Source organism: Balaenoptera borealis (assembly GCF_965194805.1).
Source record: "Balaenoptera borealis genome assembly, chromosome: 2".
NCBI classification, from domain to species: Eukaryota; Metazoa; Chordata; class Mammalia; order Artiodactyla; family Balaenopteridae; genus Balaenoptera; species Balaenoptera borealis.
The window spans coordinates 172,125,791-172,152,065 of NC_138867.1; the positions used below are offsets into that span (position 1 = coordinate 172,125,791).

At 58.5% G+C, this 26,275-nt stretch overlaps 2 protein-coding genes across 3 annotated transcripts; one reads left to right on the plus strand and one right to left on the minus strand.

Annotated features, from left to right (window-relative positions):
- Window positions 1-26: 26 nt before the first annotated feature.
- Window positions 27-7,072, minus strand: DDX49 (DEAD-box helicase 49). Of its 2 annotated transcripts, none has more exons than XM_082381351.1 (13): window positions 6,909-7,072; window positions 5,912-6,035; window positions 5,217-5,302; window positions 5,007-5,128; window positions 4,478-4,665; window positions 4,194-4,388; window positions 3,376-3,451; window positions 2,997-3,073; window positions 2,723-2,820; window positions 1,562-1,636; window positions 825-913; window positions 662-733; window positions 27-570 (listed from the first exon to the last, which is right to left on the minus strand). In XM_082381351.1, exons 1-13 carry the CDS (start codon window positions 7,021-7,023, stop codon window positions 382-384), a joined length of 1,506 nt encoding a protein of 501 aa, XP_082237477.1. In that variant the 5' UTR covers window positions 7,024-7,072; the 3' UTR covers window positions 27-381. The 2 variants fall into 2 exon arrangements, with proteins under 2 accessions (XP_082237477.1, XP_082237478.1); XM_082381352.1 differs by having other exon boundaries at window positions 4,194-4,334; window positions 6,909-7,067.
- Window positions 7,073-7,281: 209 nt separating this feature from the next.
- COPE (COPI coat complex subunit epsilon) lies at window positions 7,282-24,838 on the plus strand. The gene is made up of 10 exons (XM_082381378.1): window positions 7,282-7,528; window positions 13,487-13,549; window positions 15,466-15,566; window positions 18,659-18,811; window positions 20,028-20,081; window positions 20,588-20,669; window positions 21,818-21,973; window positions 23,264-23,332; window positions 24,417-24,491; window positions 24,642-24,838. Exons 1-10 carry the CDS (start codon window positions 7,403-7,405, stop codon window positions 24,687-24,689), a joined length of 927 nt encoding a protein of 308 aa, XP_082237504.1. The 5' UTR covers window positions 7,282-7,402; the 3' UTR covers window positions 24,690-24,838.
- Window positions 24,839-26,275: the final 1,437 nt, after the last annotated feature.

Here is a 26,275-nt window from a genome sequence, read left to right on the forward strand (position 1 = left end):
CTCTGCCCCTGCTCCCCGAGTCAGACTGAGGAAGTCAAAAGACTCATTTATTGAGCATCTCCTGCAAGCGACACACCTTCGCTCTGGGGCCCCACAGCACCCCCAGGGTGACCCTGGGCTGGGGTCACTGTACGTGGACTTGGGCCCAACCTCATAGCGTTCTTTCCTCCTCTGCAGCCTGCCTCTTGGCCAAGGTTCTGAGGAGGGGCCACCAGGGGCTGCAGGGTGGGGTGGAGAGCTGCGCACTGCACGTGGGTGTCCGTGGGCTCCGCTGAGGGGGACTGGGCAGACTGGGAGGAGGGATTATCCTGAGGGGAGGACCCTCCAACCTTCAGCTGGATGAAGGCATCCCAGGCTGGGCAGACGGGGGCCGTGTGGAACTCAGGCTGGGCCCTGAGCGGGTGCTGGGGACAAGCAGGCCTCAGGCTGGGCCCTGGATGGACACCCCCTGCGGCCAGCCCCGCTGGCCTTCTGCCGCTGCAGTGCCTGCTCCACTTTCTCCTTGAAGCGCCGGTTCTTCTGCTTGATTTTGGCCAGCTCGGCCTTGCGCTTGGCCTCCAGATCGGGATCCTGGCACGGGGAGGACCAGAAGGTGGCTAAGCTGATCATCCACAGGGAAGCTTGTGCCCCACGCCCACTCCACCACTGGCTCAGCCCTCACCTTCCCCTCCAGGATCATCTGCTTCCGCTTATTAATCTCTTTCTTTTCATCAAAGTTGGCTGCCTCCAGTTTCTGGTGGGGGGAGAGAGAGGCCGTCTTGGGGGTCACCATCTTGCAGGAAGCACCCTGGGCCCCGAGGACCAGCCCCTTCCCCAACACTCACAATCTCACACTCCCTCCGCACCACGTTGACCTGTGTGAGGATCTGTAGCACCTCAGCTTCCTCCACCGAGAACTCCTCCAGCTTCTTCTCTGTGGGGACAGCAGGGTCACAGGGGGGCAGGCACAACACGGAGAGGGATTTCAACCATGTAGCAAGTTCCCTGTGTAGTAGGGCATGCAAGGCCATCCAGGGCCATAGCAGATAAGGATCAGGTGGGCAAGATCTAAGATTTCAGACCCAAGGATGGTATAGACTGCTCTTTTTTTGTTGTTAGCAATACTATGAATTTGACTAGGGGTTTTTTTTTTTTTCCCCTGGAAACAGTGTTCTTCAAAGTCAAGACATTTCTGAATCTTAGGACAGTCTTTGCAGTGACTGGAGGTGCCCCAGAGGTTCTCGGTCTTGGCTACACATTAAACCACCCAAGGGGGTTTTTCAAACATGCCCAGGCCCCAGCCCTGGGGCTTCTGACTCATCCGCAGGGACCACCCACACACTCTGGTCTGAGAAACCAAAGTCCCTTCCCACTAGATGTGGCTTTCAGCTGCTGAAGGCCATTGCAGAGCTTCTGTTTCAACAACTGGGCAAAGAAACTTCTTTGAGGGTTGCATAAGAAGGAAAGCGCAGTTAAAGCCTGCCCATGTGAGCAGGCTAGCGGGTGTCTGATAGGGCTGAGCGGCATCTCACCCAGAAGCACCCGCCTCCCCTCCCCTCCCCTCCTCTGCCCCTCCACTCACTGATCTGCTCCTCGATGGCGTGTACCAGGTGGATGTCATACTGCGTCACCAGCGTGATGGCCTGCCCCTGCCGCCCTGTGGGGACACACCCAGGCTGTGAGCTGGAGGCCAGGACAAAGGGCCAGTAGAAGCAGGTCCTGACCAGCAGGCGGCTCAGGGCTCCTCTCAATCAAGGGGAACAGTACAGGAGCTCGGTGGGTGAGTGAGTGAGTGGAAATGAACGAAGCTCAGGGCGTCAGGGCTCAACCCCCTGCCTGACCTCTGCGTAGTAGGCAGGTCTGTCCCAGGGGAGCTGCAGGACTCCAGGGAGAGGCGGCTCTCCTGCCAGCTTGGCCTTATACAAGTGATGTGATTTCCCTTTTCGGTGTGGCCGCCAGGGAGCCCAGGCCAAGTTCTGTCAGCAATAAGCCCAGACAGGCTTCAGCTCAGATCTCTGCACACCACTTTCTCCATTCACCGTTTCTGTGACAGTGACTGGTGCTGGAACAGCACTGGCAGCTGACCAGGCCCATGACCCTCGGAGCAGCCCCAAACAGGTGTCACCTTCTTACTACCCATTGTTGGATGAGGCAGTGGGGGCCCAGAGAGCTGATGTGACCTTCCTGAGGCCACAGGGGAGGAGAGAAGGGCCAGGCCCAGTCTGGCCCCAGAAACCGTATCTCTGTCCACTCCAGGTGTGAGAAAATCTCCTGGACTCCGTGCCCCTCCGGGGTGGGGATGGGGAGCAGACACAAGGATGCCTCCTTGGCTCCTAGCCAGAGTCACAGCGAGGGATTGAACTTGGACGCCAAATCCCACAGGGCAGCGTCATACCCACCAGGACTCGTACACCTATTTGCTGCTGGGCATGGATTGGCAGCCCTGACGGGTAAAGGGGCCTGGGGTGAGGCAACAGGGAGTGGTGGGGATGGGGCCAGTGTGTGCCGTGTCCCCAGGGGATAGCACGTGTCGCTGTTAGTGCTGCCAGGGGTGAGAAGACAGAGCATCCCCACCTATGGGTTTGAAAGGGCGAGTCCCCCAACTTGCAAGTGCTGCCTCTAGTGTCTTTCACCTGTGGCCTGTAGCCCTCCCGTGTCCCACCAGCTTGTGACTCTGACTCCTCATGGTGTGGGCAGGCAGGAGGGGCGGGTGCCCAAAGGCTGCCCCGCCCTGTCTGCTCACCTGCACGGGCTGTCCGGCCGACTCGGTGGATGTAGATCTTCGGGAGCCCGGGGGTGTTGTGGTTGATGACCACCTGCACCGTGGGAATGTCCAGGCCCCTGGAGAGAGAGGTCAGTCAGCACCTCTGTCCATGTGGGGAAACTGAGGTTGGGACTCACCCACGGTCGCTCAGCAGTGAAGCTGAGGCTGCCTGACCCATGCCTGAAGCCAGTCTCTCCCTCTGGCCCTTTTGTGGGGGGCGTCATGGGGAAGGGAGTACCCTGGAGCTGCTCACCGGGAGGCCACATCTGTCGCGATCAGGATCCGGTAGATGCTGGACTTGAACTTGGCCAGGGCGGCAAAGCGTTCTTTCTGTGCCGGATTGGGGAGAGAATTGGGGGTTGGGGGGGGTGTGAGGTAGCATCTCAACAAACGTTTGCGCGCTTACTGTGTGAGGCCTGGGGACAGGGCAGAGGCCAGGACAGTCTCCGCCCTCAAGTGGCTCACAGTCCAGTGAGGGAGATGAGCTTGAGGAGGCCAGACTGGGGCAGACAGGGGGCAGGAAGAGTGTTCCAGGCAGAGGAAAGGGCCTGGGCAAAAGCCCTGAGGCTGGGAGAAGTCCCCAGGGCAAGGCTGGCGGGTGAGGGGATCTGTGGGGCCGCCCAGCGCCTCACCTGTTTCATCATGGAATGCAGAGCCACGGTGGGGAAGTTGAATTTGCGCAGCATCATGCACAGAATCTGGCAGGTCCTGGCAGGAAGGATGTGCTGTCAGCCCGTCTAGCGCTAGGGTCCTGGAAAGGCGCTCCTGGCCCTCCCACCCGCCGAGACCCCAAGTAGGTGGCCCTGCACAGCTGGGGAAGGAGAAGCCGCGGTGCAGTGTCCTGCCCACTGACCCCTCCCCTGGCCTAAGCCAACAGGAGTGGGCCCTACATCCAGACTTTTCTCTTCTGGTGGCCAAGAAATTCTTGGGGGGCAGCAGTCAGGAGGTCTCCTCCACATGCTGTGGACTGCCCTTCTACGCTGGCTCAGGCTAGGCTACCCTACAGCTCCTTGATGCTCTCCCTAAACGCCTCAAAAGATTTTGAAATCCCTGGGTCTGCGGAGAGGACAGCCCCAGGTGTTGGTGCTGATGTGCTGGGCCTCGTTGACATCCTGAGACCACAGCGAATAGGCTGCTCCAGGGCCTTCTCAGCTGCTGCAGGGGTCTCCTGGGGAGAGCCTGAGGCCCTCAGCCCTTCCGGTTAAAGGCAGGTCTGAGGAACCCCAAATCCTGGCTCTGCCTTCAGGAGGGGTGACGTTGGCAAACTGCTTGACCTCTCTGAGCCCCCTTGAGTGCATCCTCCGAAACTGCCGGCCTGAGCAGAGGCCCCAGAGTGCCGGGACCGGCTGTGTGCCCCATACCTCCAACCTTGGGCCACCTCTCGGGCCTCCGTGAAGGGCTGTGGGAGGGGCGCCTGGGGGATGGGAGAGGCAGGCCTGCCCATGCTCACTTGCATGTGTTGGTGAAGATGATGATGGACCAGTCCTCGTGCTCGTCCTGGAAGTTCTGGATCAGGTGGACCAGGTAGGCATCCTTGACCTTCTCAGGCACTAGCAGGTAGTGCTGGTCCAGCTGTTCTACTGTGCGCACACTGGGGACAGGCGGGCCTGTTTCCCCTTCTGTTGAATGAGGCCAATAGCCCACCCTGCCCATGGGCAATAACCTCTGTTGGGTGTGACCCCCACTTGGCCCCCCGCCTGCCCTGCTCCCCCAGGAACGTGGCTATGGACTCACGGGGCCTGAGCCTCCCAGAAGAAGGGTTGGTTGGTGGCCAGGCCCTGCAGCTCCCTCAGCGTGTCGGTCAGCGTGGCACTGAAGAGCAGCGTCTGCCTGCGGGCCGGCACAGCCGCCAGGATGGTCTCCAGGTCCACGGTGAAGTCAGTGCAGCCCTGCTCCAACAGCCGGTCCGCCTCATCCATCACCTGTAGTGCCGGCAGCAGTGGGTAGGGATCTGGGGTGAGGGCGCTGTCCGAGTCCTGACTACATGCCTGGGCTCGACCCACCTTCCCCATGTGCCTGCTTCCTGGTCTTAGACCTGGGCCCTAGAGCACTCTCCCTCTAGGTCTTGGAGGCCTGCTCCCTCACCCATCTCAGCTCCAATGTCACCTCCTCAGAGAGGCCCAGCCCCCAACTATCTTTACTAATACAGGCCCCCTTTTGTTGGTTCCCGAGCTGTTCTTGTCACCATTCCCAATGCGGTACTAGATGGCCTGTGGGACACAAATTTCCCACATGGATGTATCAGGGCCCCAGGCTGAGTTACCAGGAAGCGAATCTTCTTTATGCTGAAGGTATTGGAGCTGCGGAGGTGGTCAGCCAGGCGCCCTGGTGTGGCGATGACCACATGTGGTTTCCGGGAGAGCTCCAAGGCCTGGGCCACCATGTCTGTGGGTGGAGGGTGAGAGATGGGGCTGGGTGGATGGTCTGAGACTGCAGAGGGTCCATGCCCAGAGCCTCCCTGGGCCCCCCATACCCATGCCGCCGACAATGATGCAGTCTTTCAAGCCCAGAGGCTTCCCCAGGACCCGGAACTGCTCTGCGATCTGGTAGGCCAGCTCCCTGTGGGCATGAAGGGGCCAGCCTGGGTCAGATAGCGGTTTTGTGCTTGCCTCTCATTCCCATCTCCACCCTACGGCCTCCTGCCTGGACCTCTCCTGTTCACACACCCTCCGAGGCTCCCAGTTCCCTTTGGACAACGGTTCTGATACTGAGTGTTGGAGGCCCCTTGTGGCCCCTGCCCTCTCACTAGGCTGGGTCCCCAAACAGCCCATGGCTTGTCCCCTGCCAGTCCCACCCACACTGGCCTTTCTTCTTCCCACGTCCTCAGCAATGGCCTCAACACCACAGTCATCAAAGCCTGAGACCCAAGTGTCAGTCCCCCCTCCCCTAGGGCTGGTCAGTGTCCAAGTCCTCTCCTCTCTGCCCCCAGCCCCAGCTCCGCCCAGGCCTTTTCTCTGCCTGTGTCTCTGGCCTTCCTGCTTGCCCTGAGTCAAGCCCTGTGCTCAGAACTTTTCACTCACTGTCTTGTTAATTCTTCAGCACTTCTAAGAGGTGGGCATAATTTCTGTCCCCATCTTGCACACATGGAAAGTGCGCTCAGAGAGGTAAAGGCGCTTGCCCAAGAGAACACAGCTGGTTAACTCACCACAAGGCCTTTGGGGGGCTCACCTGGTGGGTGTCAGGACGAGGCAGAAGATGCCATAGGGATCCTCAGACAGCTTCTGCAAGATGGGCAGGACAAAGGCTGCCGTCTTGCCACTGCCTGTCTTGGCACAGCCCAGGCAGTCCCGACCTGGGCAGAGGGCAAACCAGTGTCACAGGTGTAGGCAGGTGTTGTATCGGGCACAGTTTACAGCAGCTAACATTTAATGAGCAATTACTGTGTGCTCAGTACTGGCCTGTGCCCTTTCCGTTCCAGGCATTCTGACAACTTTCCATTTAGAGCAACTGACACATTTTAGAAGGGCGAAGCCATTATCATCCCCATTTAACAGAAGGGGAAACAGAGTCTCAAAGATTTGCCCAGGATACACAGACAGTTGAGTATCAGGCTGGAATGGAACCCACATCCATCTGACCTGAGATGCCTGCTACTAACCACGACCTCGTTTTGACTCCTTCCGGGGTATCAGGGCTTGGGAAACCCAGAATGCCCTCCCCACAATCTGCATCCTATGCTCCCTACTGACTCTTTCATCCTTGTTTATTTAATGCCTCAATTTGTCACATCCTAGGCTTCCTGAAGGCGTCTCTTTAATGGCAAAACTAGGTTGGACCAGAGGAGTGGGGAGAAGAGCAGTCTAGGGACCAGAGCCGTGGATTTACCAGTAACCTTGACAACCGCAGTTTCCATTTCTAAAATGGAGATAGTAATCCAAGCTCTACCTAATTTTCCCAGTACTATTAGTTAGTCATCAAACCCTCCCAGTGCTCTGAGGCTATAAAAGTTTCAGAGATTACATCACTTGGGTGCGGACACACGGCGAGTCAGCCGTACATCCTAAACGCCAACACTACCTAGTCTGCCTCCGGAACCCAGGATCGCCCGTAAGGCCCAAGACTGCCCTTCGCCTCACGGGGCCGGCGTGGGCAAAAGCTGGGAGAAGGCAAAGTGAGGCGACAGGAGCGGGGACGCCTCCTGGAGAAGAGGCCTAGCCACACTCACCTTCCAGGATGGCGGGAATGCAGCCGAGCTGCACGGGCGTGGGCTGCTTCAAACCCAGCTGTCGACATTGTTCCACGAGCCAGGATGACAGCCCAAGCTCCGCGAAGCCAGCCATCCTCGCAGCCAGCCCCGTGTAAGCAGCCGTGTGAGCCGTGCTTCCGGCGCGTGTTGATGACGTCAGGAAAGCCTTCCAGTTTATTGGATCTGCCTCCTGCCTGGTCCCACCCTCTGCAAGCTCACTGCCATTCCTAGCCTCTACCACATCCTTACCACTCTTCCCCGAATCCTGTTGGCTCTCAGGATCGAATCGAATTACAGATGCCCTGAGAGACGCACTTGCGTCTTCCGCCCCTTTGACTCCCGTTTAAGAGTCTCCCATTGGCTCATCTCTAGGGAGGAACGAGTAAACTACATTTCCCGGCGTGCCCCGCGGTGGCTCTCTCTTTCCGGCCGACGTGTCTCTTAGTGGGAGTAGCGGGTGAGAGGGCAGTGACATGGCGCCTCCGGCTCCTTGCTCAGCCTCTGGAGGCTCCGGGGAGGTGGACGAGCTGTTCGACGTGAAGAATGCCTTCTACATTGGCAGCTACCAGCAGTGCATCAACGAGGCGCAGCGGGTGAAGGTGCGGCGGCTGCGGGGCTGGGGGACCCTGAGGGCGGAGGCGGAAGACGCTTCCTGGTGGCTGCGGGTCGCGCTCTGATTTTAAAAACCCTCCCTTTTCACCTCGCGCCGTTTCATCCCCCCTCACCCCCCACCCCCGCCACATCTCTTCAGAGCGCGGTGAAGAATTATCCTTGTTCTATGACCAAACTCAAAGCAGTAACACTTTAGCGATACTTCTTACTCTGAGCGCTCACTCAGACTGAGCCTTGGGAGGCATTTGAGTAAGAGAGGGGTTCATACCGCTATAGTAATAATAACAATGGTAATGATATTACGCTACAGTAGTAATACTAAAGACAGCAACAACAATAATAGTTTCCATCTGTTGAGCACCCACACTGTGCCGCCATGCCCTCAGTACCCGTGAAGTAGGGACTGTTGTTTATCCTCATTTTACGGGTGAGAAAAGGGAGGCTCAAGAGAGAAATGGCTTCTCGCTCGTTACCCTGCCCCACTAACCAGGTTATTTCTCCCCAGACTTGCTCATTCATTCATTCATTCACCCATTCCTCATTGAGCATCTGTATGGGCCAGGCACGATATTCGTGCTGGGCTCAAAGCAGTGACAAAATAGACAAAACTCCCAGCTCTCTTGGAAGCCTCAGCTCCCAAGGGAGGCAGACAGTAAACAAGTAAATAAACAAGATGTCAGGAGGTGGTGCGATGGAGAGTGGTGGGAGTGAGCCTGGCTGTTTGAGAGCTAGAAAATATAGCCCTTCAAGGCAGGGCCCAGGCAGCCAGGCATTGAGTGGGTGACAGGAGAGGGGGCAGCAGGGGCCAGTAGCAGCACCATTTGGGGAGGCACATGGATGGTGCTGTCACTTTGAGAGTGAGCCATTGGAGAATTTTTAAGAGCAGTGAATATGACGGGGTCTTTGCCTGCCCTCATGGTCTAGTGTCCTGAAGAGTAAACAAGTAACGAATCAAGTGAATACATAGTTTCAGCTTGAGTCCACTAAGGGAGAGGGGAGATAAAAAAGTGCTCATCAGAAATGGGGGCGGGGGCTGCTTCACGTGGGAGTGGTCAGATCAGGCCTCTCTGACTGCCGTTTTAACCTGTGACCAAGCCTTGAGAAGGCTCTAACCCCATAAGTTGCTGCAAAGGTGCTGAGGCAGCGGTGAGCTCCATATAGTCAAGGCATACGAGGGTGGTGTGGCAGGAGTGGGGCGAGCACAGTGGGGGAGATGAAGAATGAGGTGGGCAGAGTGAGGGGCAGGGCCTGAAGGGCCTCAGCAGGGGTTTGGATTTTATTCCGAAGGTGTGGGAGGCCATCGGAGCGCCACACAACACAAGGGAGTGGCAGACATCTTCCCAGAGGCAGCCAGAGGGTTGGGAGGAATTTGGATTCTGAAGTAGAGAAGGCTTGCTTTCCCTTCTGGCCTTTGGCAGTGAACCCCATGTCCCTGAGTGTCATCTGCGTAATGGGGGGTAAAACCTCAAACAGACTTCAGTAAGAGGTTAGGAATCGTTGAAATAACATTTGCATGACTGTATTAGTTTTCCATCGCCACTGTGACAAATTACCAAACAACAGCTTAAGACAGCACACGTTTATTATCTCGCAGCTTCTGTAGGTAGAAGTCCAACACCGCTCTCACCAGGCTAAAATCAAGGTGTTGGCCCAGCTATGTCCTTTTTTGGAGGTTCTGGGGAAGAAGCACCTTCCTAACTTCTTCAAGTTGCTGCTTCTTGGCCAGGGGCCACCCTTAGCTCCTGGAGGCTTCTGGATGTTTCTCTCCAGTCCTCAACCTCGCATATCACCCTTCCATCTCAGAACCAGCCACAGGGTTCTCACTTGGAGTCTCTCGAATTTCCCCTTCTCCTTCATTTCTTTTGTCTAAAAGTCCTCTGCTTTTAAGGGTTTCCGTGATTAGACTGGATCCTCCCAGATAGCCCAGCATAGGGTCTCCATTTTTAGGGTCCATAATCTTAATCACACCTGTGAAGTCCCTTTTGTGATGTAACGTAAGCTGTTCACAGGTCCCAGGGACTGGTATGGACATCTCTGGGGGACCTTATCCGTTCAGCGCCATGGTTGTTACATGCCTCCTTGCTGGGGTAGTGTAGACCACGAGAAGACTGAGACAGACCTGGGCTCAGATTCTGTCTCTTCTGTGTTCTCTCTGCAGCCAGGGCTGAGTCACTGCACCTCTCTGAGCCTCACTTTCCCCTCCTGTCAAATGGGAACGATGACATTCATCTCAGTAGGGTCCCTGTGAGGTTCAGCGTTATACTCATGATCCGCCGTCTGTCTTCCGTTGTGTGTCTGTTTTGCTTACATTACAGCAATGTGTTCTTTCAGTCTTATTGTGTCATAATATGCAAATTTTACCTCCCTCCTGAAAGAATCAGCGTGACCTGCTGTATGTAGAGAGTGATGGAAAACAAAGGAAACCAGATCAGCAGTCACTTTTTTTTTAATTAATTAATTAATTTATTTATTTATTTTTTGGCTGTGTTGGGTCTTCGTTGCGGTGCGCAGGCTTCTCATTGCGGTGGCTTCTCTTGTTGCCGAGCACGGGCTCTAGGCGCACAGGCTTCAGTAGTTGTGGCACGTGGACTTAGCTGCTCCGTGGCATGTGGGATCTTCCCGGACCAGGGAGCGAACCCCGTGTCCTCTGCATTGGCAGGCGGATTTTTAACCACCAGGGAAGTCCCAACAGTCACTCCTTTTTTTTTTTTTTAATTTATTTATTTTTATTTATATTTATCTTTGGCTGCGTTGGGTCTTCGTTGCTGCACGTAGGCTTTCTCTAGTTGCGGCAAGAGGGGGCTACTGTTCGTTGTGGTGCGCGGGGTTCTCATTGCGGTGGCTTCTCTTGTTGAGGAGCATGGGCTCTAGGCACGCGGGCTTCAGTAGTTGTAGCTTGTGGGCTCAGTAGTTGTGACTCGCGGGCTCTAGAGCGCAGGCTCAGTAGTTGTGGCGCACGGGCTTAGTTGCTCCACGGCATCTGGTGTCTTCCCGGACCAGGGCTCGAACCCGTGTCCCCTGCATTGGCGGGCAGATTCTTGACCACTGCGCCACCAGGGAAACCCGCAGCAGTCACTCTTGCTGGAGGCACACTGCGGCCCAACCTCTGAGCTGGGGGATATACACCCTCTTTAGCAACGTGGTAGAGATGCACCGGCACCAAACCAAGAGATTCTACCTGACGCATCCAGAAGAGTGGGAGTCCTATCCCTGCTGAGCCATTTGACGTGATTTAATTCTGGTCCACAGGCCACCTAAACCTTCTTAGGCAGCCTGTACTGGGTTGAATGGTGTCCCTGAAAAGATATGTCCACCCGGGACCTGTGAATGTGACTTATTTGGAAAAGAGTCTTTGCAGCTGTAATTCAGTGAAGGATCTCTAGACAAGATCAGCTGGGATAGGCCCTAAATCCAATGACTGGTGTCTTTCTAAGAGAGAGGCTTGAGGCAGACAGAAAAGATGGAGGCAGAGATGGGGGTGAGGCAGCCACAAGCCAAGGACTACCTGGAGCCACCAGAAGCCGGGTGAGGCAAAGAAGGATCCTCCCAGAGCGCCTATGGAAGGCGCACGGCTCTGCCAACACCCTGATCTCGGACTTCTGGACTCCAGAACCATGAGAGAATAAGTTTCTGTTTCTTTAAGCACATCCCTCAGCCCAGCTGGTGGTTAGTTATAGCAGCCCCAGCAACCTCAGGCACCACCAGAGGTGGCCCCAGGTAGAACACCTGGTGTGTCTCAGTGCTGGCACCGTGATGATGTTTGTTTCCCCACTTGTCAGACATTTCGCAAGTGCCCACAAGATGGCAGGCACCGCACAGGTGTTAGGGATGAAGCAGCTAAGAAAGCCTCCAGGAGCTCACCGTCTAGTGTGGTCAGGGGACACTGATGGCCAGTAAGGGGAGGGGACGTGATCCTCCTTCCCAAACCCCATCACCGACTTCCCTGGACAGTACCCCTTGCTCTCAGGTCTGGCTGCGCCTCTGAGCTGTTTGAAGGCAGTTTGAGGCCACCCCGGGGTTGGACATCGTTGGTGGACATAAGCCTCCTGGCTTTTCTGGTTTCTGAGCTCCCAGGTGATTCTGATGAGCCGTCAGGACTGGGGACCAGACCGCTCACCTGGTGGCATGCATCACAGTCCCCGGCATTCCCGGGTCTGTACACCTGTCCTTGTTCTTACACCTCCCAGAAGCTCTCCTCTCTTTGGCTGATTGAGAGGGTCCTGAGCGTCTGTGTGTGGGGTCTCGGTGACCCCCCTTGGCAGTCCTGCAGGGTCAGTGGTGGTGCCTGTTTTACAAAGGGGGCAGCTGAGGCTCAGAGTTGCCTCTGGGACCCTGGTCCCCCACAAGGCATCCCACTGTGTCCCTGCTTCAAAGATACCAACAGCCAACATTTGTCTCTTTTTTTACTGAGGGTGGTGTGGGAACCCCAGGTGGGTTGTCCTCACCAGTGTCCGCCTCTGAGGGTCATTTCAGAGTCACTTATCTGGAGGACACCGTGTTCCAAATCATGGCCGGATCCCCAGCCTGGCCACCAAGGCCAGAGCAAGCTGCTGGGACCCCGAGGCAAAGTTGGCCTGAGTCTGGCTGGGGCCAGGAGCCAGGCTTCTTGTTCGCAGTCTCCCTTGGCCTGGGAGGAGGACACGTTCAGCGCCCTCACCCCCTCAGGCTGGGAAGAAGGCCTGGGGACTAGGAGTCTGGTTCTCAGCCTTGGGGGAGAGCAGTCCTGGCGTGCTCCCACCGGCGGGGCTCCAGAACATTTGTCCCTGTGCTCTGGCAGCTGGACAGGCTGTTCATTCTCTCTGTGCTTTTCCCCAGGCCCTGTGGTTTAGAGGTTGTTGGAGTAGTGACTCCAAGGTGGCCGGGCCCCCTTCCCCCATGTCACTTTCCTCTCCCAGCCCCCAGGTGGCCTGTCCCAGCACCCGCATGCCCTCTGGGCTGAGTTGCTCTGTGCCACCCCAGGTGCCACAGGGCCTACAGGAAGTCAGCCAGCACCCTGGGGCGTGGTCCAAAGCTGTTCTCCCGAGGAAGGGTCCCTCGCCTGCCCGTAGCCTCGTGGGGGCCTCCCTTGCAGTCCCACAGTGAACCCTGTATGAGGTCACCTCGCACCTGCTTCTGGGTTCTGTGTGGTGGCTGGGCTGAGGGAGTGTGGCCCTTGGGCCTTGTCCCCGAGTATGGGCGGTCCCCAAGGTCTCACCCAGCCTGGCTAGACCCAGACATCGCTATGCTGGGACAGCCAAGCTGAGCTCTCCCAGAAAGGTCCTCTGAGTGAGGCAGACCTTCATCTCTCCTGTTGTCACGTTTAAAGAACGTTTTGAAACAAAAGCAGGACAGGAACAAGAGGCATGGAAGTATTCATTACAGAAAGTAAGTCCCTTTCGCACATCTCCCGCTGGGTCCCATCCCTTCTCCAGTATCCACCATTCATGTCCGGATAGGAATCCTCCCAGGCCTGTTTTCTCGGCTTGTACAAACTTGGGCATCAGGGCGTTCCCATACCCACCCCCACCCCCACCCCCACCCCTTGCTGTCCTCGGACCACCCATACCATTGAGCAGCTTCTGTTTTGATCCACTGCACCCTGGGGTCCTTCCCCATTGACACAAGCAGCCACGTGTCCAGTGGTCAGAAGCGTGGGCTCTGCCCTGGCCCCTGCTGTGTGGCTGGAGAAGTTTCAGCACTTTTGGTGCCCCCATCCCTCACCTGGATGGGTGGGGGTGACAGTCGAGCCTCCTTTCCCAGGGAGATGTCAGGGTGGCACAGAATGAGGTGCCCGGCACACTGCGTGCCCTCAGCGGAGGCTGCTCTCCTGCTGCCTAAGGTCATAGGCAGCTGAGAGCCGGGGCCGGGACTAGGACCCAGACTCCACTGGGAAAGCTGCCCACTTCTGGCCTCTGAGGGCCTGTTGGGCACGGAGCCCCCAAGAGTTCTGACCCGCTTTTCCACAGCCGTCAAGCCTGGAGGGAGATGTGGAAAGGGATGTCTTCCTGTACAGAGCGTACCTGGCACAGGTGAGTGTGGGCCCTTGACCATGACTGCCAACACCCTGGGGAAGGAGAGTAAGGAACAGAGTGTCGGCAGGGGCGGGGACCACGAGCAGCTGGTGTGGCCCCCACAAGAAGGTGGCCACGTCACTGAGGCCCTGGAGCACCAGGCCAGAGGGCCAATGTTGGGGTTTCTTGCTTTTCTTTTTATACTTAATCGATAGATTTCACTTGTTCAGTACAGTTCTGGGTTTACAGAATAACTGAGCAGATGGCAAAGAGAATTCCAAATGCCCATCCCCCACACAGGCATTTTCTCTTATTAACATTTTGGGTTGACAGGGTGCTTTTGTTACAATTGATGCAGTGATATTGATACTGTTATTAACCGAAGCCCACAGTTTAGACACTAGTTTTTTTTTGTTTTTTTTTATTTGGGGCATAATTGATTTACAGTGTTGTGTTAGTTTCAGGTATACAGCAAAGTGAATATGTTATACAAATACATATATCCACTTTTTTTTTGGATTCTTTTCCCATATAGGCCATTAAAGAGTATTGAGTAGAGTTCTCTGTGCTGTACAGTAGGTCCTTATTAGTTATCTATTTTGTATATAGTAGCGTGTGTGTGTCAATCCCAATCTTCCAATTTATCCCTCCCCCCAGACCCCTTACCCCACCCTGGTAACCATAAGTTTATTTTCTACATTTGTAATTCTACTTCAGTTTTGTAGGTAAGTTCATTTGTAGTCTTTTTTTAGATTCCACATATAAGCGCTATCTTACGATATTTGTCTTTTTCTTTCTGACTTACTTCACTCAGTTTGAGAATCTCTAGGTCTATTCACGTTGCTGCAGATGGCATTATTTTGTTCTGTTTTATGACTGAGTAATATTCCGTTGTATATATGTACCACGTCTTCTTTATCCATTCCTTTGTTGATGGACATTTAGGTTGCTTCCACAGACACTAGGGTTTTTAAAAAGCAACATTACCCTGATAATACAGTAAGACTGCATTCTTCTGTTCTAAAAACAATCTGGACTCTGCAGACAGGATTGAATTGTGCCCCGCCCTGTTCCCACCCCAGGCCCACCAACCTCCCACCAACCTCGTCCCACAGCCACAGCCGTAGACTGCTCTGTTGTGGGTACATGGCTCCGCAGATGCCCCCACCTCACATCAGGCCTCGGGTGGCTTCCCAGGTCTTTTTGCATCTTTCCCTCTACGGAGCGTTCTGGAGCCTGATGGAACTTCCCCCTTGTGGACCAAGTCCCCCTCACCACCCTCCCCCCACCAACCTCCAGGGTGAAGCTGGGGTCCAGACAGTGTGTGTGGTCCCCAGCAGAGTAGGGTGCCCCGGCGCACCCCAGAATCTCCTTGGATGTGTTCATATATTTGTGTGTGTATATATATCTTTAAAAGATGAATACGTGTTGGTGGCAACGAAAATACTGAAACTACCTAGAAAGAAAGACAGTGAAAAATGGGTCCCTGATTCCAGTTCCCCTCCCTGCAGTGACCTCCCTGCTGGGTGTCTGTCGGTGGGGTGCATGTTCTGCTCAATAGAAGCCAATGCCCAGACCCCCTGCCCCTGGTGACACCACCACACCCCACCCCCAGAGCTGGCGGGGCCCTCACCCCGTCACTTCACCACCGGGGGCTGGACGGTGACCTGCCAGGGTCTCCAGCTAGAGCAGTGGGCAGTGTGGCACGACAGCTAACGGGTGATGCTGTGCTGGCTTCCACAGCGTACTCCAGTGGGGATGGCAGCCGTGGGCTGAGGGGGTCCCTGGGAGCGGTGGGCACCAGCCCCTGGTATTGGGGCTCCACCAGGGCAGTGCTGGAGCCAAGAAGTCCTTGTATGTTCCTGGGGTCTGAGAACATATAAACCCCACGGGGAGTTCGGGCGGGGCTGACAGCCTGCTTGTCTTGCCCACAGAGGAAGTACGGCGTGGTCCTGGATGAGATCAAGCCCTCCTCGGCCCCAGAGCTCCAGGCCGTGCGCATGTTTGCTGAGTACCTGGCTAGCGACAGCCGGCGGTGAGGTTGGGTGGGGGGCGGGCCTGGGGCACGGTGGATGGGCCCGGGTGGGCAGAGGATGTCTAGTTGGCATCCCTCCTCTGCCCTCTCACCTCTCTGAGCTTCAGTTTCCCTCACTTGCACAGTGGGAGGCAGTGATGGACCCTGCTTCAAAGGGGGCGGGGGGCTGGGGATCAGGGATGAGGCCTTGTGTACAGATACCTAGGGACTGTGAGGGCCTCATTCTTGCCAGGAGGGCCTCCCCTGGTACATAAGGGTGGGGACCCTGCAGCCAGTCTTCCAGCCATTGCTGCTCACCCACTGTGCGGGGAAGGGAATGGCAGCCACACCACGCGTCGTTCATCTCTGCCCAGATGGAGGGTGGGAGGGGACAGCAAGTCTTCGCCCTGAGCTGGGCGTGTCCACCTGTGCCACAGACCAGCAGTCATCAAACTCCCTCAGGCGATGGCCAGGAGAGGCGGGGTGGTCCGGGCTGTGGGGACCTGGAAGTGCTGAGCATCCCAGGACCAGGCCCGCCTGTTACCTGCTGCTCCGTCGGGGTCTGAGACAGCTCACGGTCCAGCCCTGCTGGCCTCAGGTGGTTCCTGCACAGGCAGGCGCGTGGGCTGTTCCTTGCTGGCTGGGATGCTCGCCCAGGTGCACGTGAACTCGGCCTCTGCAGGTGGGGGCCGTGTGGCCCTGCCTCACCTGTGCGTGGAGCACCAGCCTGATGCAGCAGGCCCCGTGGCCCCTCTGCACCTCGGTTTCCCCCGGCCCTCGGAATGGGCTGGTCGTGAGGCCCCCTGGGATTTCAGAGGTAAAACACTCCCCAGAGGGCGGCTGGGATAGAAGGCTGGGGCAGCACAGCCCACGACAGGGAGCCACTCTGTTCTGTGAACCGATTCCCGCCTACCTGTCCCAGCCCCAGGGCCCTTCCACCACCCAGGCTGCCCCTCACAGCACTGTGACGCCTCACAGAGGGGCCCTCCCCCGATCTCTGCCCTGTGGAACTTCTTAGACCAGGATGTGGTCATGACCTTGTTGACACTACGCTTTCCTCGGAGGCTGCTGCAGCCATCTGTGAGTCCCAAGTGTGGGTACGACTATCTGCTGTGACCCCCACCCCTGCTCCTTCCTCATGGAGGGCAGCGCCCTGTGCTCCACCTTCTGTGATCAGGCTCCTTCGTCCACAGACACTTGAAGGATTTACTCAAAGAGGCTTAAGCAGTGGCAGCTGAGTGGGGACTCCCAAAAGACATGTCCGTGTCCTGACCCCCAGAACCTGTGAACCTGGCCTCATTGGAAATGGGGGTCTTTGCAGATGTAAGTGGTTAAGGATCTTGAGATCATTTTGGATATAAGGTGGGCCGTAAATCCGGTGACTGGTATCTTCATAAGAGATGGAAGAGAAGACACAGACGCAGAGGCCACATGAAGATGGAGGCAGAGATTGGGGTGAAAGAGACACAAGCCAAGGACTGCCGCAGCCCCAGGAGAAAGGACCAGGACAGATCTTCCCTAGGAGGAAGGAACCAATCCTGCCAGCACTTTGATTTCAGACTGCTAGCCTCCAGAACTGGGAGAGAATAAACCCCTGTTGTTTTGATCCTGTCCCTGGTTCGTGGGCTTTCTGACAGCAACCCCGGGACACTAAGACAGGCAGCCTCCTGAGGCCATCACTTCACCCTCTCTGTGCACTTCTCTAGCTGGGGTGACAAACCCCATTCTCCTTTCGGAAGGGGAAGGAGCCCCAGGGCTGCTGTGAGCACTACAGAAAAGAACCTGCAGGAAGCCCACGGCGTGGGGCAGGTGCTCGGGAAAGCAGAGCGGCTCTCGGTGCATCCATCCTGGCAGTACAAACCACCGCCCCATGCAAACTGCCCAGTGAGCAGGTGGTGGAGAAAGTGCTGGAGCCCATAAGGGTAACCACAATGTGTTCCAGTAACAACGTACAACACTAACGTTACAAGGACAAGAGCAGGCGCCGTGTTCACAGCCTGTGTGCCAGGAACCAGGCAGGAAGCTTTGTGAGGTGGCCTTGGGGCTCCTCACGCCAACCCTGTGTGATCCCTGTACACAGTCCTTCTGTGCAGAGCGGGGAAGAGACTCAGATTTGAAGTCATTTGTCTGTCAGGCACCTCTTTGGTGGGCGCAGAGGGAGTAATAGGCACATCCCTGCCCTCCAGGGGCCCTCAGGTACACAGGCACTTGGCCACCAGCCCCCAGCAACCCGCATGAAACGTATGCGCTTGTTGAGACTGTGTGTCCCAAGCCACAGCATTTGTCCAGCGGTGACACAGGGCCGGGCCCTTGCCTCCCTTCTCTCATTAACCGCTCAGCAGCCCTTTGAAACAAGGAGTTGCAGCTCCTTGTTTCGGTTAAGCAGACCAAGGCTCTGGTATCCTGTGGCGGGTGAGGGCGTCCGGCTGGTCCTCGGGCAAGCCTGACCTCCAGCCTGCTGCCGGCTCCCAGCCCCCAGTCCCGCACGACGTCCACCTGCCGGGAGCAGCCTGCACACCAAGCTCGGGAACCGGGGGCAGCCACCCCGTCAGTGGGGTGTCCTGCACAGCCGCCCTCAGGACCCAGGCCCGACGCTGACCAAGGTAGATCAGGACCCTCTGCTGAGACCACTGGCCTCCTTGGGAAGTTGGTGACGTCGCCAGTGTGAGGTTCACCTGTGTGGCCTCGTGTCCCTGTGGAGGTGTCCCCGTTGAGCTAGCCTGTCCCTGTGCATGCGGGGCGGCATGGACACCTCAGCCCCCGAGCACTGAGGGCCAGGGGAGCTCGAGACCTGGATGGTCATTTGTGCTGCTTCGTGGGCAGAGCCAGGCGTGGCCCTTCCTGCCCCACACTCCCCACAGGGCCTGGAGCACCCAACCCCGCTTCTCCTGGCCTTGGTTTCCCTGTTTATGTGAGGGGTGAGGAGTACCTGGTGGGGAGGTGGCGAGACTGGCACCTAGTGGGGCTCGGCAGAGACAGCTGGGCCTATCCTGCCCGCCGCTGCTTTGTGCCCCGGGGGGCCTGACTCGCCCTCTCTGGGCCTGTCTGTTCCCACGGGGGAGAGGCCGCCTCCCGCCCCTGCCTTGGGCTCTGAGCAGCTGCGTGTCTCGCAGGGATGGGATCGTGGCCGAGCTGGACCGGGAGATGAGCCGGAGCGTGGACGTGACCAACACCACCTTCCTGCTCATGGCTGCCTCCATCTACTTCCACAACCAGAACCCAGATGCAGCCCTGCGCACCCTGCACCAAGGGGACAGCCTGGAGTGGTGAGTGGCTGTCCTGCACTGGGGGAACGGCCAGCGTGAGTGGCCCCTCTGGTGTCCGGGCAGCTCAGGGCCTCGTCAGCCATCATCATAGGAACGGCAAGCGGGGCTGCTCTGAAAGAGAGGGACTGGGGTGGGGCATGGGCCTCCCATTTAGGCTGCAGCTCTTGTTCTCCGTCCAGGAGACACACTTTTCCGCATGGCTGGGCCGTTGCTCTGAGGACACAGCACCCGGGGCTGAAAACCCTCTGTTCCCAGCAGCAGAGCAGAAAGCACCTTTGTTTCTGCCTGAGAATTTCTGTACCCTCCCTTCTCCCATGAAGCCTTGTGTTTCTCTGCCCTGGGCCCTGGACTTTCCATGTCCTCCTTGGGCCCCACGGACCCTCCCCTGAGGCCGCCCCTCAGGGCACTCCAGGCCTGGGCACTGGAGCCCCGTGCAGCCTGCTGTCGGCTCCACCCCCACCCCAGGAGGTGGCTCTGGGCTGTGCTGTGTCCAGCTCCCTGCGGCCAGGGCTCCAGCCCTGCAGGGTGCAGCCATTCTCCCCCATGAGCGCTCTGGTTTCTGCCTTCCCTTGGTTAGTTGGTCACCACGTATTCCTTCATATCCATTTATGTCCCACTGTGATCCAGAGGGGGCTTTGCAATAGGCATGTTACACGGCTGGTGAGGCAGTGCACCCCACGAATATTTCTCATGCTTCTTCTTGGGCTGGTCTGGGCGCTGGGTCACATTCTGGTGGGAAAACTTGGGAGCAAGTGGCCACATCAGTGATCGGCGGTCACAGCTGTCTGGGCCCGAGGCGGGGGTGCAGTGGGTGTGGGCCCTGAAGGCAGGGAGCAGGTGCTCCCCTGCAGCACGTCCTCTGGGACTCTGGAAAGGAGAGGGGGGTACAGATGGGATGGCCAGCCACGGGGCGGGCAGGGAGCGGGCCACAGGCCTGGGGACCCCACGGGAGCTCCCGGCCCAGTCACACTCAGCAGAGACAGGCGGGAGTGCAGGGCCTGGGAAGCGATGGGGTGCTCAGCCCAGCGAGCAGCGCCCAGGTCTGAGTTCGGCCCTGCTGGGCTGACGTTCAGCCTCAGTGTTCCCCTCTGTAAGGCGGGGCTGGTGGCCTGAGCACTCAAGGGGAGGTTTCTGGAAGGTGGTGCTTACACAGAGTGAGCTCCTGGTGGAAGATAAAGTGGGGTGGGAGTCCACTGACTGCCCGCCCTTCCCACAGCATGGCCATGACGGTGCAGATCCTGCTGAAGCTAGACCGCCTGGACCTCGCCCGGTAAGCCCCTCCCCCCCAGGTCTGCTGGGCTGTGGCCTGTGCATCAGGGGGTATCTTAGCAACGGCCAGGCCATGTTGGGACCCTGTGTTCTCCAGCATCCAGACCTCTGTCTTCAAGGGCACATGCGGCATGGGGACCACCCAGAGCCCTCCCCCTGGCTCTGATTATCAGTGACACGAGTGTTTCTCCATTTATTTCATTCTAGTCTATTGGGGTGACTGCACCATTGTTTACCAGCCCTTCTCTGCAGGGTGTTGCCTGGGACAAGGGACGTCACTGTCTGTGCCTCAGTTTCCTTCTGTGAGGCAGGCAGCGGGGCCCATCTTGCAGGGTTGGGGTGGGCTTTGCAAGCACGCAGAGGCGTGTGCAGCCGTGGATGGGGGGTGGCCGGGCCGGGGCCTGAGGTCCTGGGGCCTCGTGAGCAAGGAACTCGGGGGGGGGGCGGGGCACAGTGACTGGCCACTCAGCCACCGGGCACCTTCCCGCCTCTCTCCTCTGCCCCCAGGAAGGAGCTGAAGAAAATGCAGGACCAGGACGAGGACGCCACCCTCACCCAGCTGGCCACCGCCTGGGTCAGCCTGGCTGTGGTGAGCACCCGGCTTGTGTGCGGGCATGAGAGACAGGAGTATCCGGGAGCCAGGAGGTGGCGGCGACCCCCTGCGCGCAGCACTGGCTGCTCCTGTGGGGAGGGTGCACGTGGGGTTCCACAGACGCACTGGACCTCCTGCTTTCTTGGGGGCTAGTCCCCTGGAGGAGCCCCAGCACGTTTTCCCCCTCTCTCGGGCTTGACCCCTTCTGGCTCCTTGCAGCCGAGTGGCTTGGCCAGAGCCAGAGTGAACAAACTGGGGGTTTATGGAACCGGACTCGGCGTACCTCTGCCTGCACGCACCCCCCCCGCCCCCCAGCCCGGGTGCACGGAGCCAGCCAGCTGGCAGCGCACCCTCCTCTGGGGTCTGGCCCTGGTCTTGGCTGCTGCTCAGCTTGCTCTCCGGGCTCCCGGCACGGGGTTGGTGCCTGTATGCCCCTTGCGCTTTCCCCCCTTGGGCCCAGCCCCCCGTCCCCACGTGCCTGGGCGCCCCTCTCCTGGCAGCAGCCCCATTTCTGGATTTGGACATTTGGCTTCCTTTCTCTGAGTCACTCTTTCGTATGGGCCTTTAAATTGTGCTCCTCGTCTGTGTGCATCTGCACATCCTTTTGCAGGGCTGAGGCCTCACCCCACAGTATCCATTCAGTTTAGTGGGACAAACCCGAACAGCTCTCTCCCATAGCCTAGCAGTCTTTCACAAACACATCTTGGTCTCAGGTTCCCCTGCAAGTGTGGCGCTGTGTCTTTACCAGGCGGACAGAACCTTCTATTCAGAATTCGGGTGGTCGGGGTCACGGCTGCTGGAGCAGAGGCCGCCCCGATGGGCCATGTGTCCCAGTGCTCCCAGCTCAGACCTTGACCCAGCTCCCCATGCACTGATTCTCCCTCTCAAAGCCGAGGCTTTCGAGTCTATAAACATAGGGCTTGGGGAGCCGGGTTTGAGGGGGTCTGCGTGCCGCTTCTGCCCCTTCACAGCACTAGCTGCACAGGGGTCTCTTAGGGGAAGGGGGCGGTGTCCAAAGAGTGCCTGCCGTGGGCCGGCTGCACTGGGATTGTCTCCACAAAGTGCTGGGATCCCTCCAGGAGGGAGCAGGCAGGGTAGGGCCGGGCAGCAGGGTGACAAAGCGGTGACGTCAACTGTCCCCGCAGGGTGGTGAGAAGCTGCAGGACGCCTACTACATCTTCCAGGAGATGGCCGACAAGTGTTCGTCCACCCTGCTGCTGCTCAACGGGCAGGCAGCCTGCCACATGGCCCAGGGCCGGTGGGAGGCCGCGGAGGGCGTGCTGCAGGAGGCGCTGGACAAGGTATGGGCAGGCGCAGCCCCACCCCAGAAACAGGTGTGCGAGACCCCGTGGCCTGCCTGTGGCCATGTGGGGATTTTAATGCCATATCAGTTAAAACTCGGGATTGCAAGCGACAATCCTGGTTCTAGCTTCTCTTGGAAAGGCGAGGATCCCGTCAGCCTGGGCCCCCCGTCGGCCTGAGCTGAGCAGACCCACGCCCTGTCTCTTCACTGAGCCTTGGCTTCCTGGCCCGGGGCCTTTCGCGGTGATCCCTCACCTGGGTGTGTGCTTGGGAGAGACAGCTCCCGTTTGCTGCCAAGGGGAGAGCAGGCTGCCGAGAGCGAGAGCGACACGGGCGGTGTCGCCTCTGCCCATCCTTGTTGAGCAGAGGGCCTGGAGCGCTGCCCTCAGGGCTGCCACAGTTGTCTTCTCACGGCTGCCATCTGAAACGTTGTTTGATATAATGAGAAACTGACACCAATGGGAAGCTTTCTCCGTGCTCGTCTCTGCGAGGGGCCAAGCTATCGTCAGAAGGTTGTTGGCTGAGTGGGGACAGGCTGAGGGGGGGCAGTTGGGTGCTCCTGCTGGCTGACGTCGTCAGGCTGCCCGTGTGGAGCTGCCTCGCCTACCAGAGCTCCCCGTGCTTGTGGGGAGAATGCGGGTCTCTGCAAAGAAGGGCAGCACGGGGTGGAGCCAGATCTGTGTAGGAGGCCCGGGTTCCTGCAGCCCCTCGAGCCTGTGGCACCCTGCATCCTGAGCGGCATGTCCCTGCCTCGCCCCAACCACGGGCTCTGGCTGGGATTCCTGGCCAAGGCAGCAGCCGAGCTGATTCCCAGAGCTCCCTGTGCCTCAGAGCCCAATATGGGCGGGTGGGGTGAGGTCACCCACCCCCTTGGAGTTTCTGGTAATTTCCCGCAGCTTCCTGCCAATGCCCCTGGGGAGCAGGCAGGGCGGGAGGGGTCTGTCCCACGGTCTCAGGCCTCATCGTTGCAGCAGGAGGAGCAGCTAGCTGGGCTGTGATAGGTTGAGGCCGCCTTGGTCTGGACTCCATTACTTTGAGATTTGTGATAAAAACGCCCCTCCCAAATTGCGACAGGCAAGGGGGCTCTGTGTCCGCCTGGTCTGCACATGAAGCAACGCGCTCACTGGGAAAGCAGCCGGTGTGGGGAGGCAGAAGGGAGGGCCCTGAGATCACTGCCTTGCGGAGTGGCCAATGGTGGGGGCATGCTGGGTCTTGCAATCCCAGCCCTGCTTGAGATGGGGGCCTGGAGGAGCTGACCCTGCCTGTCTGGTGTCCCCTTGTGTTGCCAGGACAGCGGCCACCCTGAGACGCTGATCAACCTCATCGTCCTGTCCCAGCACCTGGGCAAGCCTCCCGAGGTAGGACCCTCCCCACCCTCAGCCAGGTGCAGGAGGGTTTTCCAGCCCTCACGGTGCCAGCCTGGGGTGGGCAGGGGTCTCTGGTGTGGCCCCGGCTCTAGAGGGAGCTTGGGGCTTCAGGGTCTGAACTTCAAGGTTGGCCTGGCCTTGGGGCAAAAACCTGTTCCACACGAGTGGGTGCATCTGAGATCGGCCCTGGGAAGCTGGCATTGCAGGTACTCCCCCAGGGTCCCCACCCTGGTCGGGGCTGCAGGTCAGCTGCTATGTGGGTCCTACGGACAAGTGGGCTGAGGCTCAGGGCTCCCAGGCTGGGACTCGGCCTGTGCCACCTCAGGATTGGGGGCGGACACCAGGACAGAGAAACAGGGCTCAGGGGAGCAATCCTGCTGAGCCTACCTTGTCTGAGGGCGGGGAGGAGGATGCTGGGGCACTGCCCCATTTAGGTGCCTTGCCCAGCTGGCCAGGGACCCACCTCAGGGCTTCATGACGGTCTGTCACCGGTTCCTCGAAGAAGAGCCCCCCAGACAGCCTCAGGGCTGGGGTGGTGCAGGACAGATAGGACGACTCTCCCACTCACCGCAGAGACATCCCCAGACTATCAGTTTTGGAGAAACAGAGCCAGACAGACGCCCCTAGCCCCACATGGTCAGGGCTGAGCCTGGCGGGTAGGGCAAGGCTGGGAGCGAGGGCTCCAATCCCCAAGCCTCTGAGGTGTCTCCATACGACGTGCCCAGAACAAATCCATCTCCTTTCCCAACCCCGTCCCCCCCTGACCTGCCTTCCACTCCTGGCCCCCTGCCTCTCCCAGGGCCTGGGTCCCTGCCCAGCCCACATCCCTGAACCTGGTGCATGCTTCACCCATGTGCCAAGTGCAGGCTCTGTGCCAGGTGGTGCTCCCCACCCGCCAGGGTCCTCTCTAATTCAGCATGGTTCCGGGGCAGCAGGGTGTGATGGAGAAAATGTGGGGAAACCAGGGCTCTTGCCTGGGTGTGGCCAGGTGGCCCTTGTTTCACCCCACTCCCTACCCTGCAGGTCAGAGCCACCATGGGGTCCCCATATTTAGCTAACCTTGCCTCCCCCACAGGTGACAAACCGCTACCTATCCCAGCTGAAGGACGCCCACAGGTCCCACCCCTTCATCAAGGAGTACCAGGCCAAGGTGAGCCCATGCAGGCAGCCCGTCTCTGAGCCCTAGACCCCCCAGGCTCTGCCAGGCAAAGCGCGGAGCTCGGGGCCTGGCTCACAAGTTCTCCCCTTTCTCTCTCTGCCCACCCCCATCCCCCTTCCCCGCCCCCAATTCACGTTGAAGGAAAACGACTTTGACCGGCTGGTGCTGCACTACGCCCCCAGCGCCTGAGACCGGCCCCAGACGCGTTTCCGGAGCTGTGGGGATACAAGGCCAGGGCTGTGCTGCCCTCTCAACCGGGCACTTGCTGTTTGGCCAGAAGCAGAGGCTGGAAGCCCAGCCCAGCCCCCTTTTGTCAATAAATGTCTCTACTCCAGGTATCCCCACCGGATCCATGTTTGCTCTAGCCATTTTGAGGGGAGCACGTGGGAACCAAGGCTCAAATGGGAGGGGCCTGGGCACCATCACCCAGGGCTGTTGCTGGGAGGGGGCCCTGGTGACCAGGGTCTGTGAGCAGCAGCTGTACAGACTCCCCTGCCCTCAAACAGCCACCTCATGTTACTGAGCTGCAGGTGGCACAGCCATGTTCCCCAAGTCCAGTTGGCATCCAGGGAAACTGCGGCACAGAGAAGTCACAGCCATCACAAGCGGCACCAGGATTTAAACGCAGGACCCCTGGGTAGTCTGCAGGTGGTGAGGGTGCCAGAGGCACTCAGGCTCAGCCAAGTGGGGAGGGTGTGTACCGGGTCCTCACAGGAGTAAACATCAGCCCCCCAGACCCCTGCTCCTTGCTGCCCTGTAGTGAGTCATGAGCCAAGACAGACCCACTGTGGTCGGGGCTGTGGGTGCCGGAACGCTGCTGTGGCCAAAGCACCGAGCTCCCTGCCCAGAGAGAGATGCATAGTGAGCGCCCCTCAATAAGAAGCTAAGGGCTTCCCTGGTGGCGCAGTGGTTAAGAATCCACCTGCCAACGCAGGGGACATGGGTTCGAGCCCTGGTCTGGGAAGATCCCACACGCAGCGGAGCAACTAAGCCCATGCGCCACGACTGAGCCTGCACTCTAGAGCCCGCGAGCCACAACTATTGAGCCCATGTGCTGCAACTCCTTGAACCCTGCGTGCCTAGAGCCCGTGCTCTGCAACAACAGAAGCCACCGCAATGAGAAGCCAGTGCACCGCAAAGAAGAGTAGCCCCCGCTCACCGCAACTAGAGAAAGCCCGCGCGCAACAACGAAGACCCATGCAGCCAATCAATCAATTTATTTATTAAAAAAAAAAAAGCTAAACAACAGAGGGAGGGAGGGGAGTGGCTGGGGCCTCTTGGATGAGGTCACCATTGAGCTGTGTCCACCAAAACAAGAAGAAGGATCTGCCAGGATAGGTTCTGGGGCGACGAGCATCCTGGGCAGTAGGAACAGCCTGTGCAAAGACCTTGAGGCCACACTGGACTCAGTGAGCTGGACAGGGCTCTGTCTCTGGGCCAGTGTCTGGGTAGGGAAAGAAAGATACTTGGGCTCCGAGAGCCTGGCCTCATTTGCCTCAGAGGTGGCCTTGGGAAGCCCTGTCCTTGATTGCCAAGACAAGACATACAGCAAGGGACCCCCAGCATCAGGACCTGCCCCCAGCCCTTCCCTGCCTGGTGCGGATGCCGCAGGGCAGGGGCATCAGTCAGGGGCGGTGGTGTGTAGGGGGAGTGAGGGCTGAGCTGAGCTCCCTGGGGAAGAGGAGGCCTGCCCTTTCAGATGGGGCAGGGTATGGGTGCCATCCTTGGGACCTCGGCAGCTCCTCACTGAGCCCCTGGTGCCTGGGAGCTCTGTT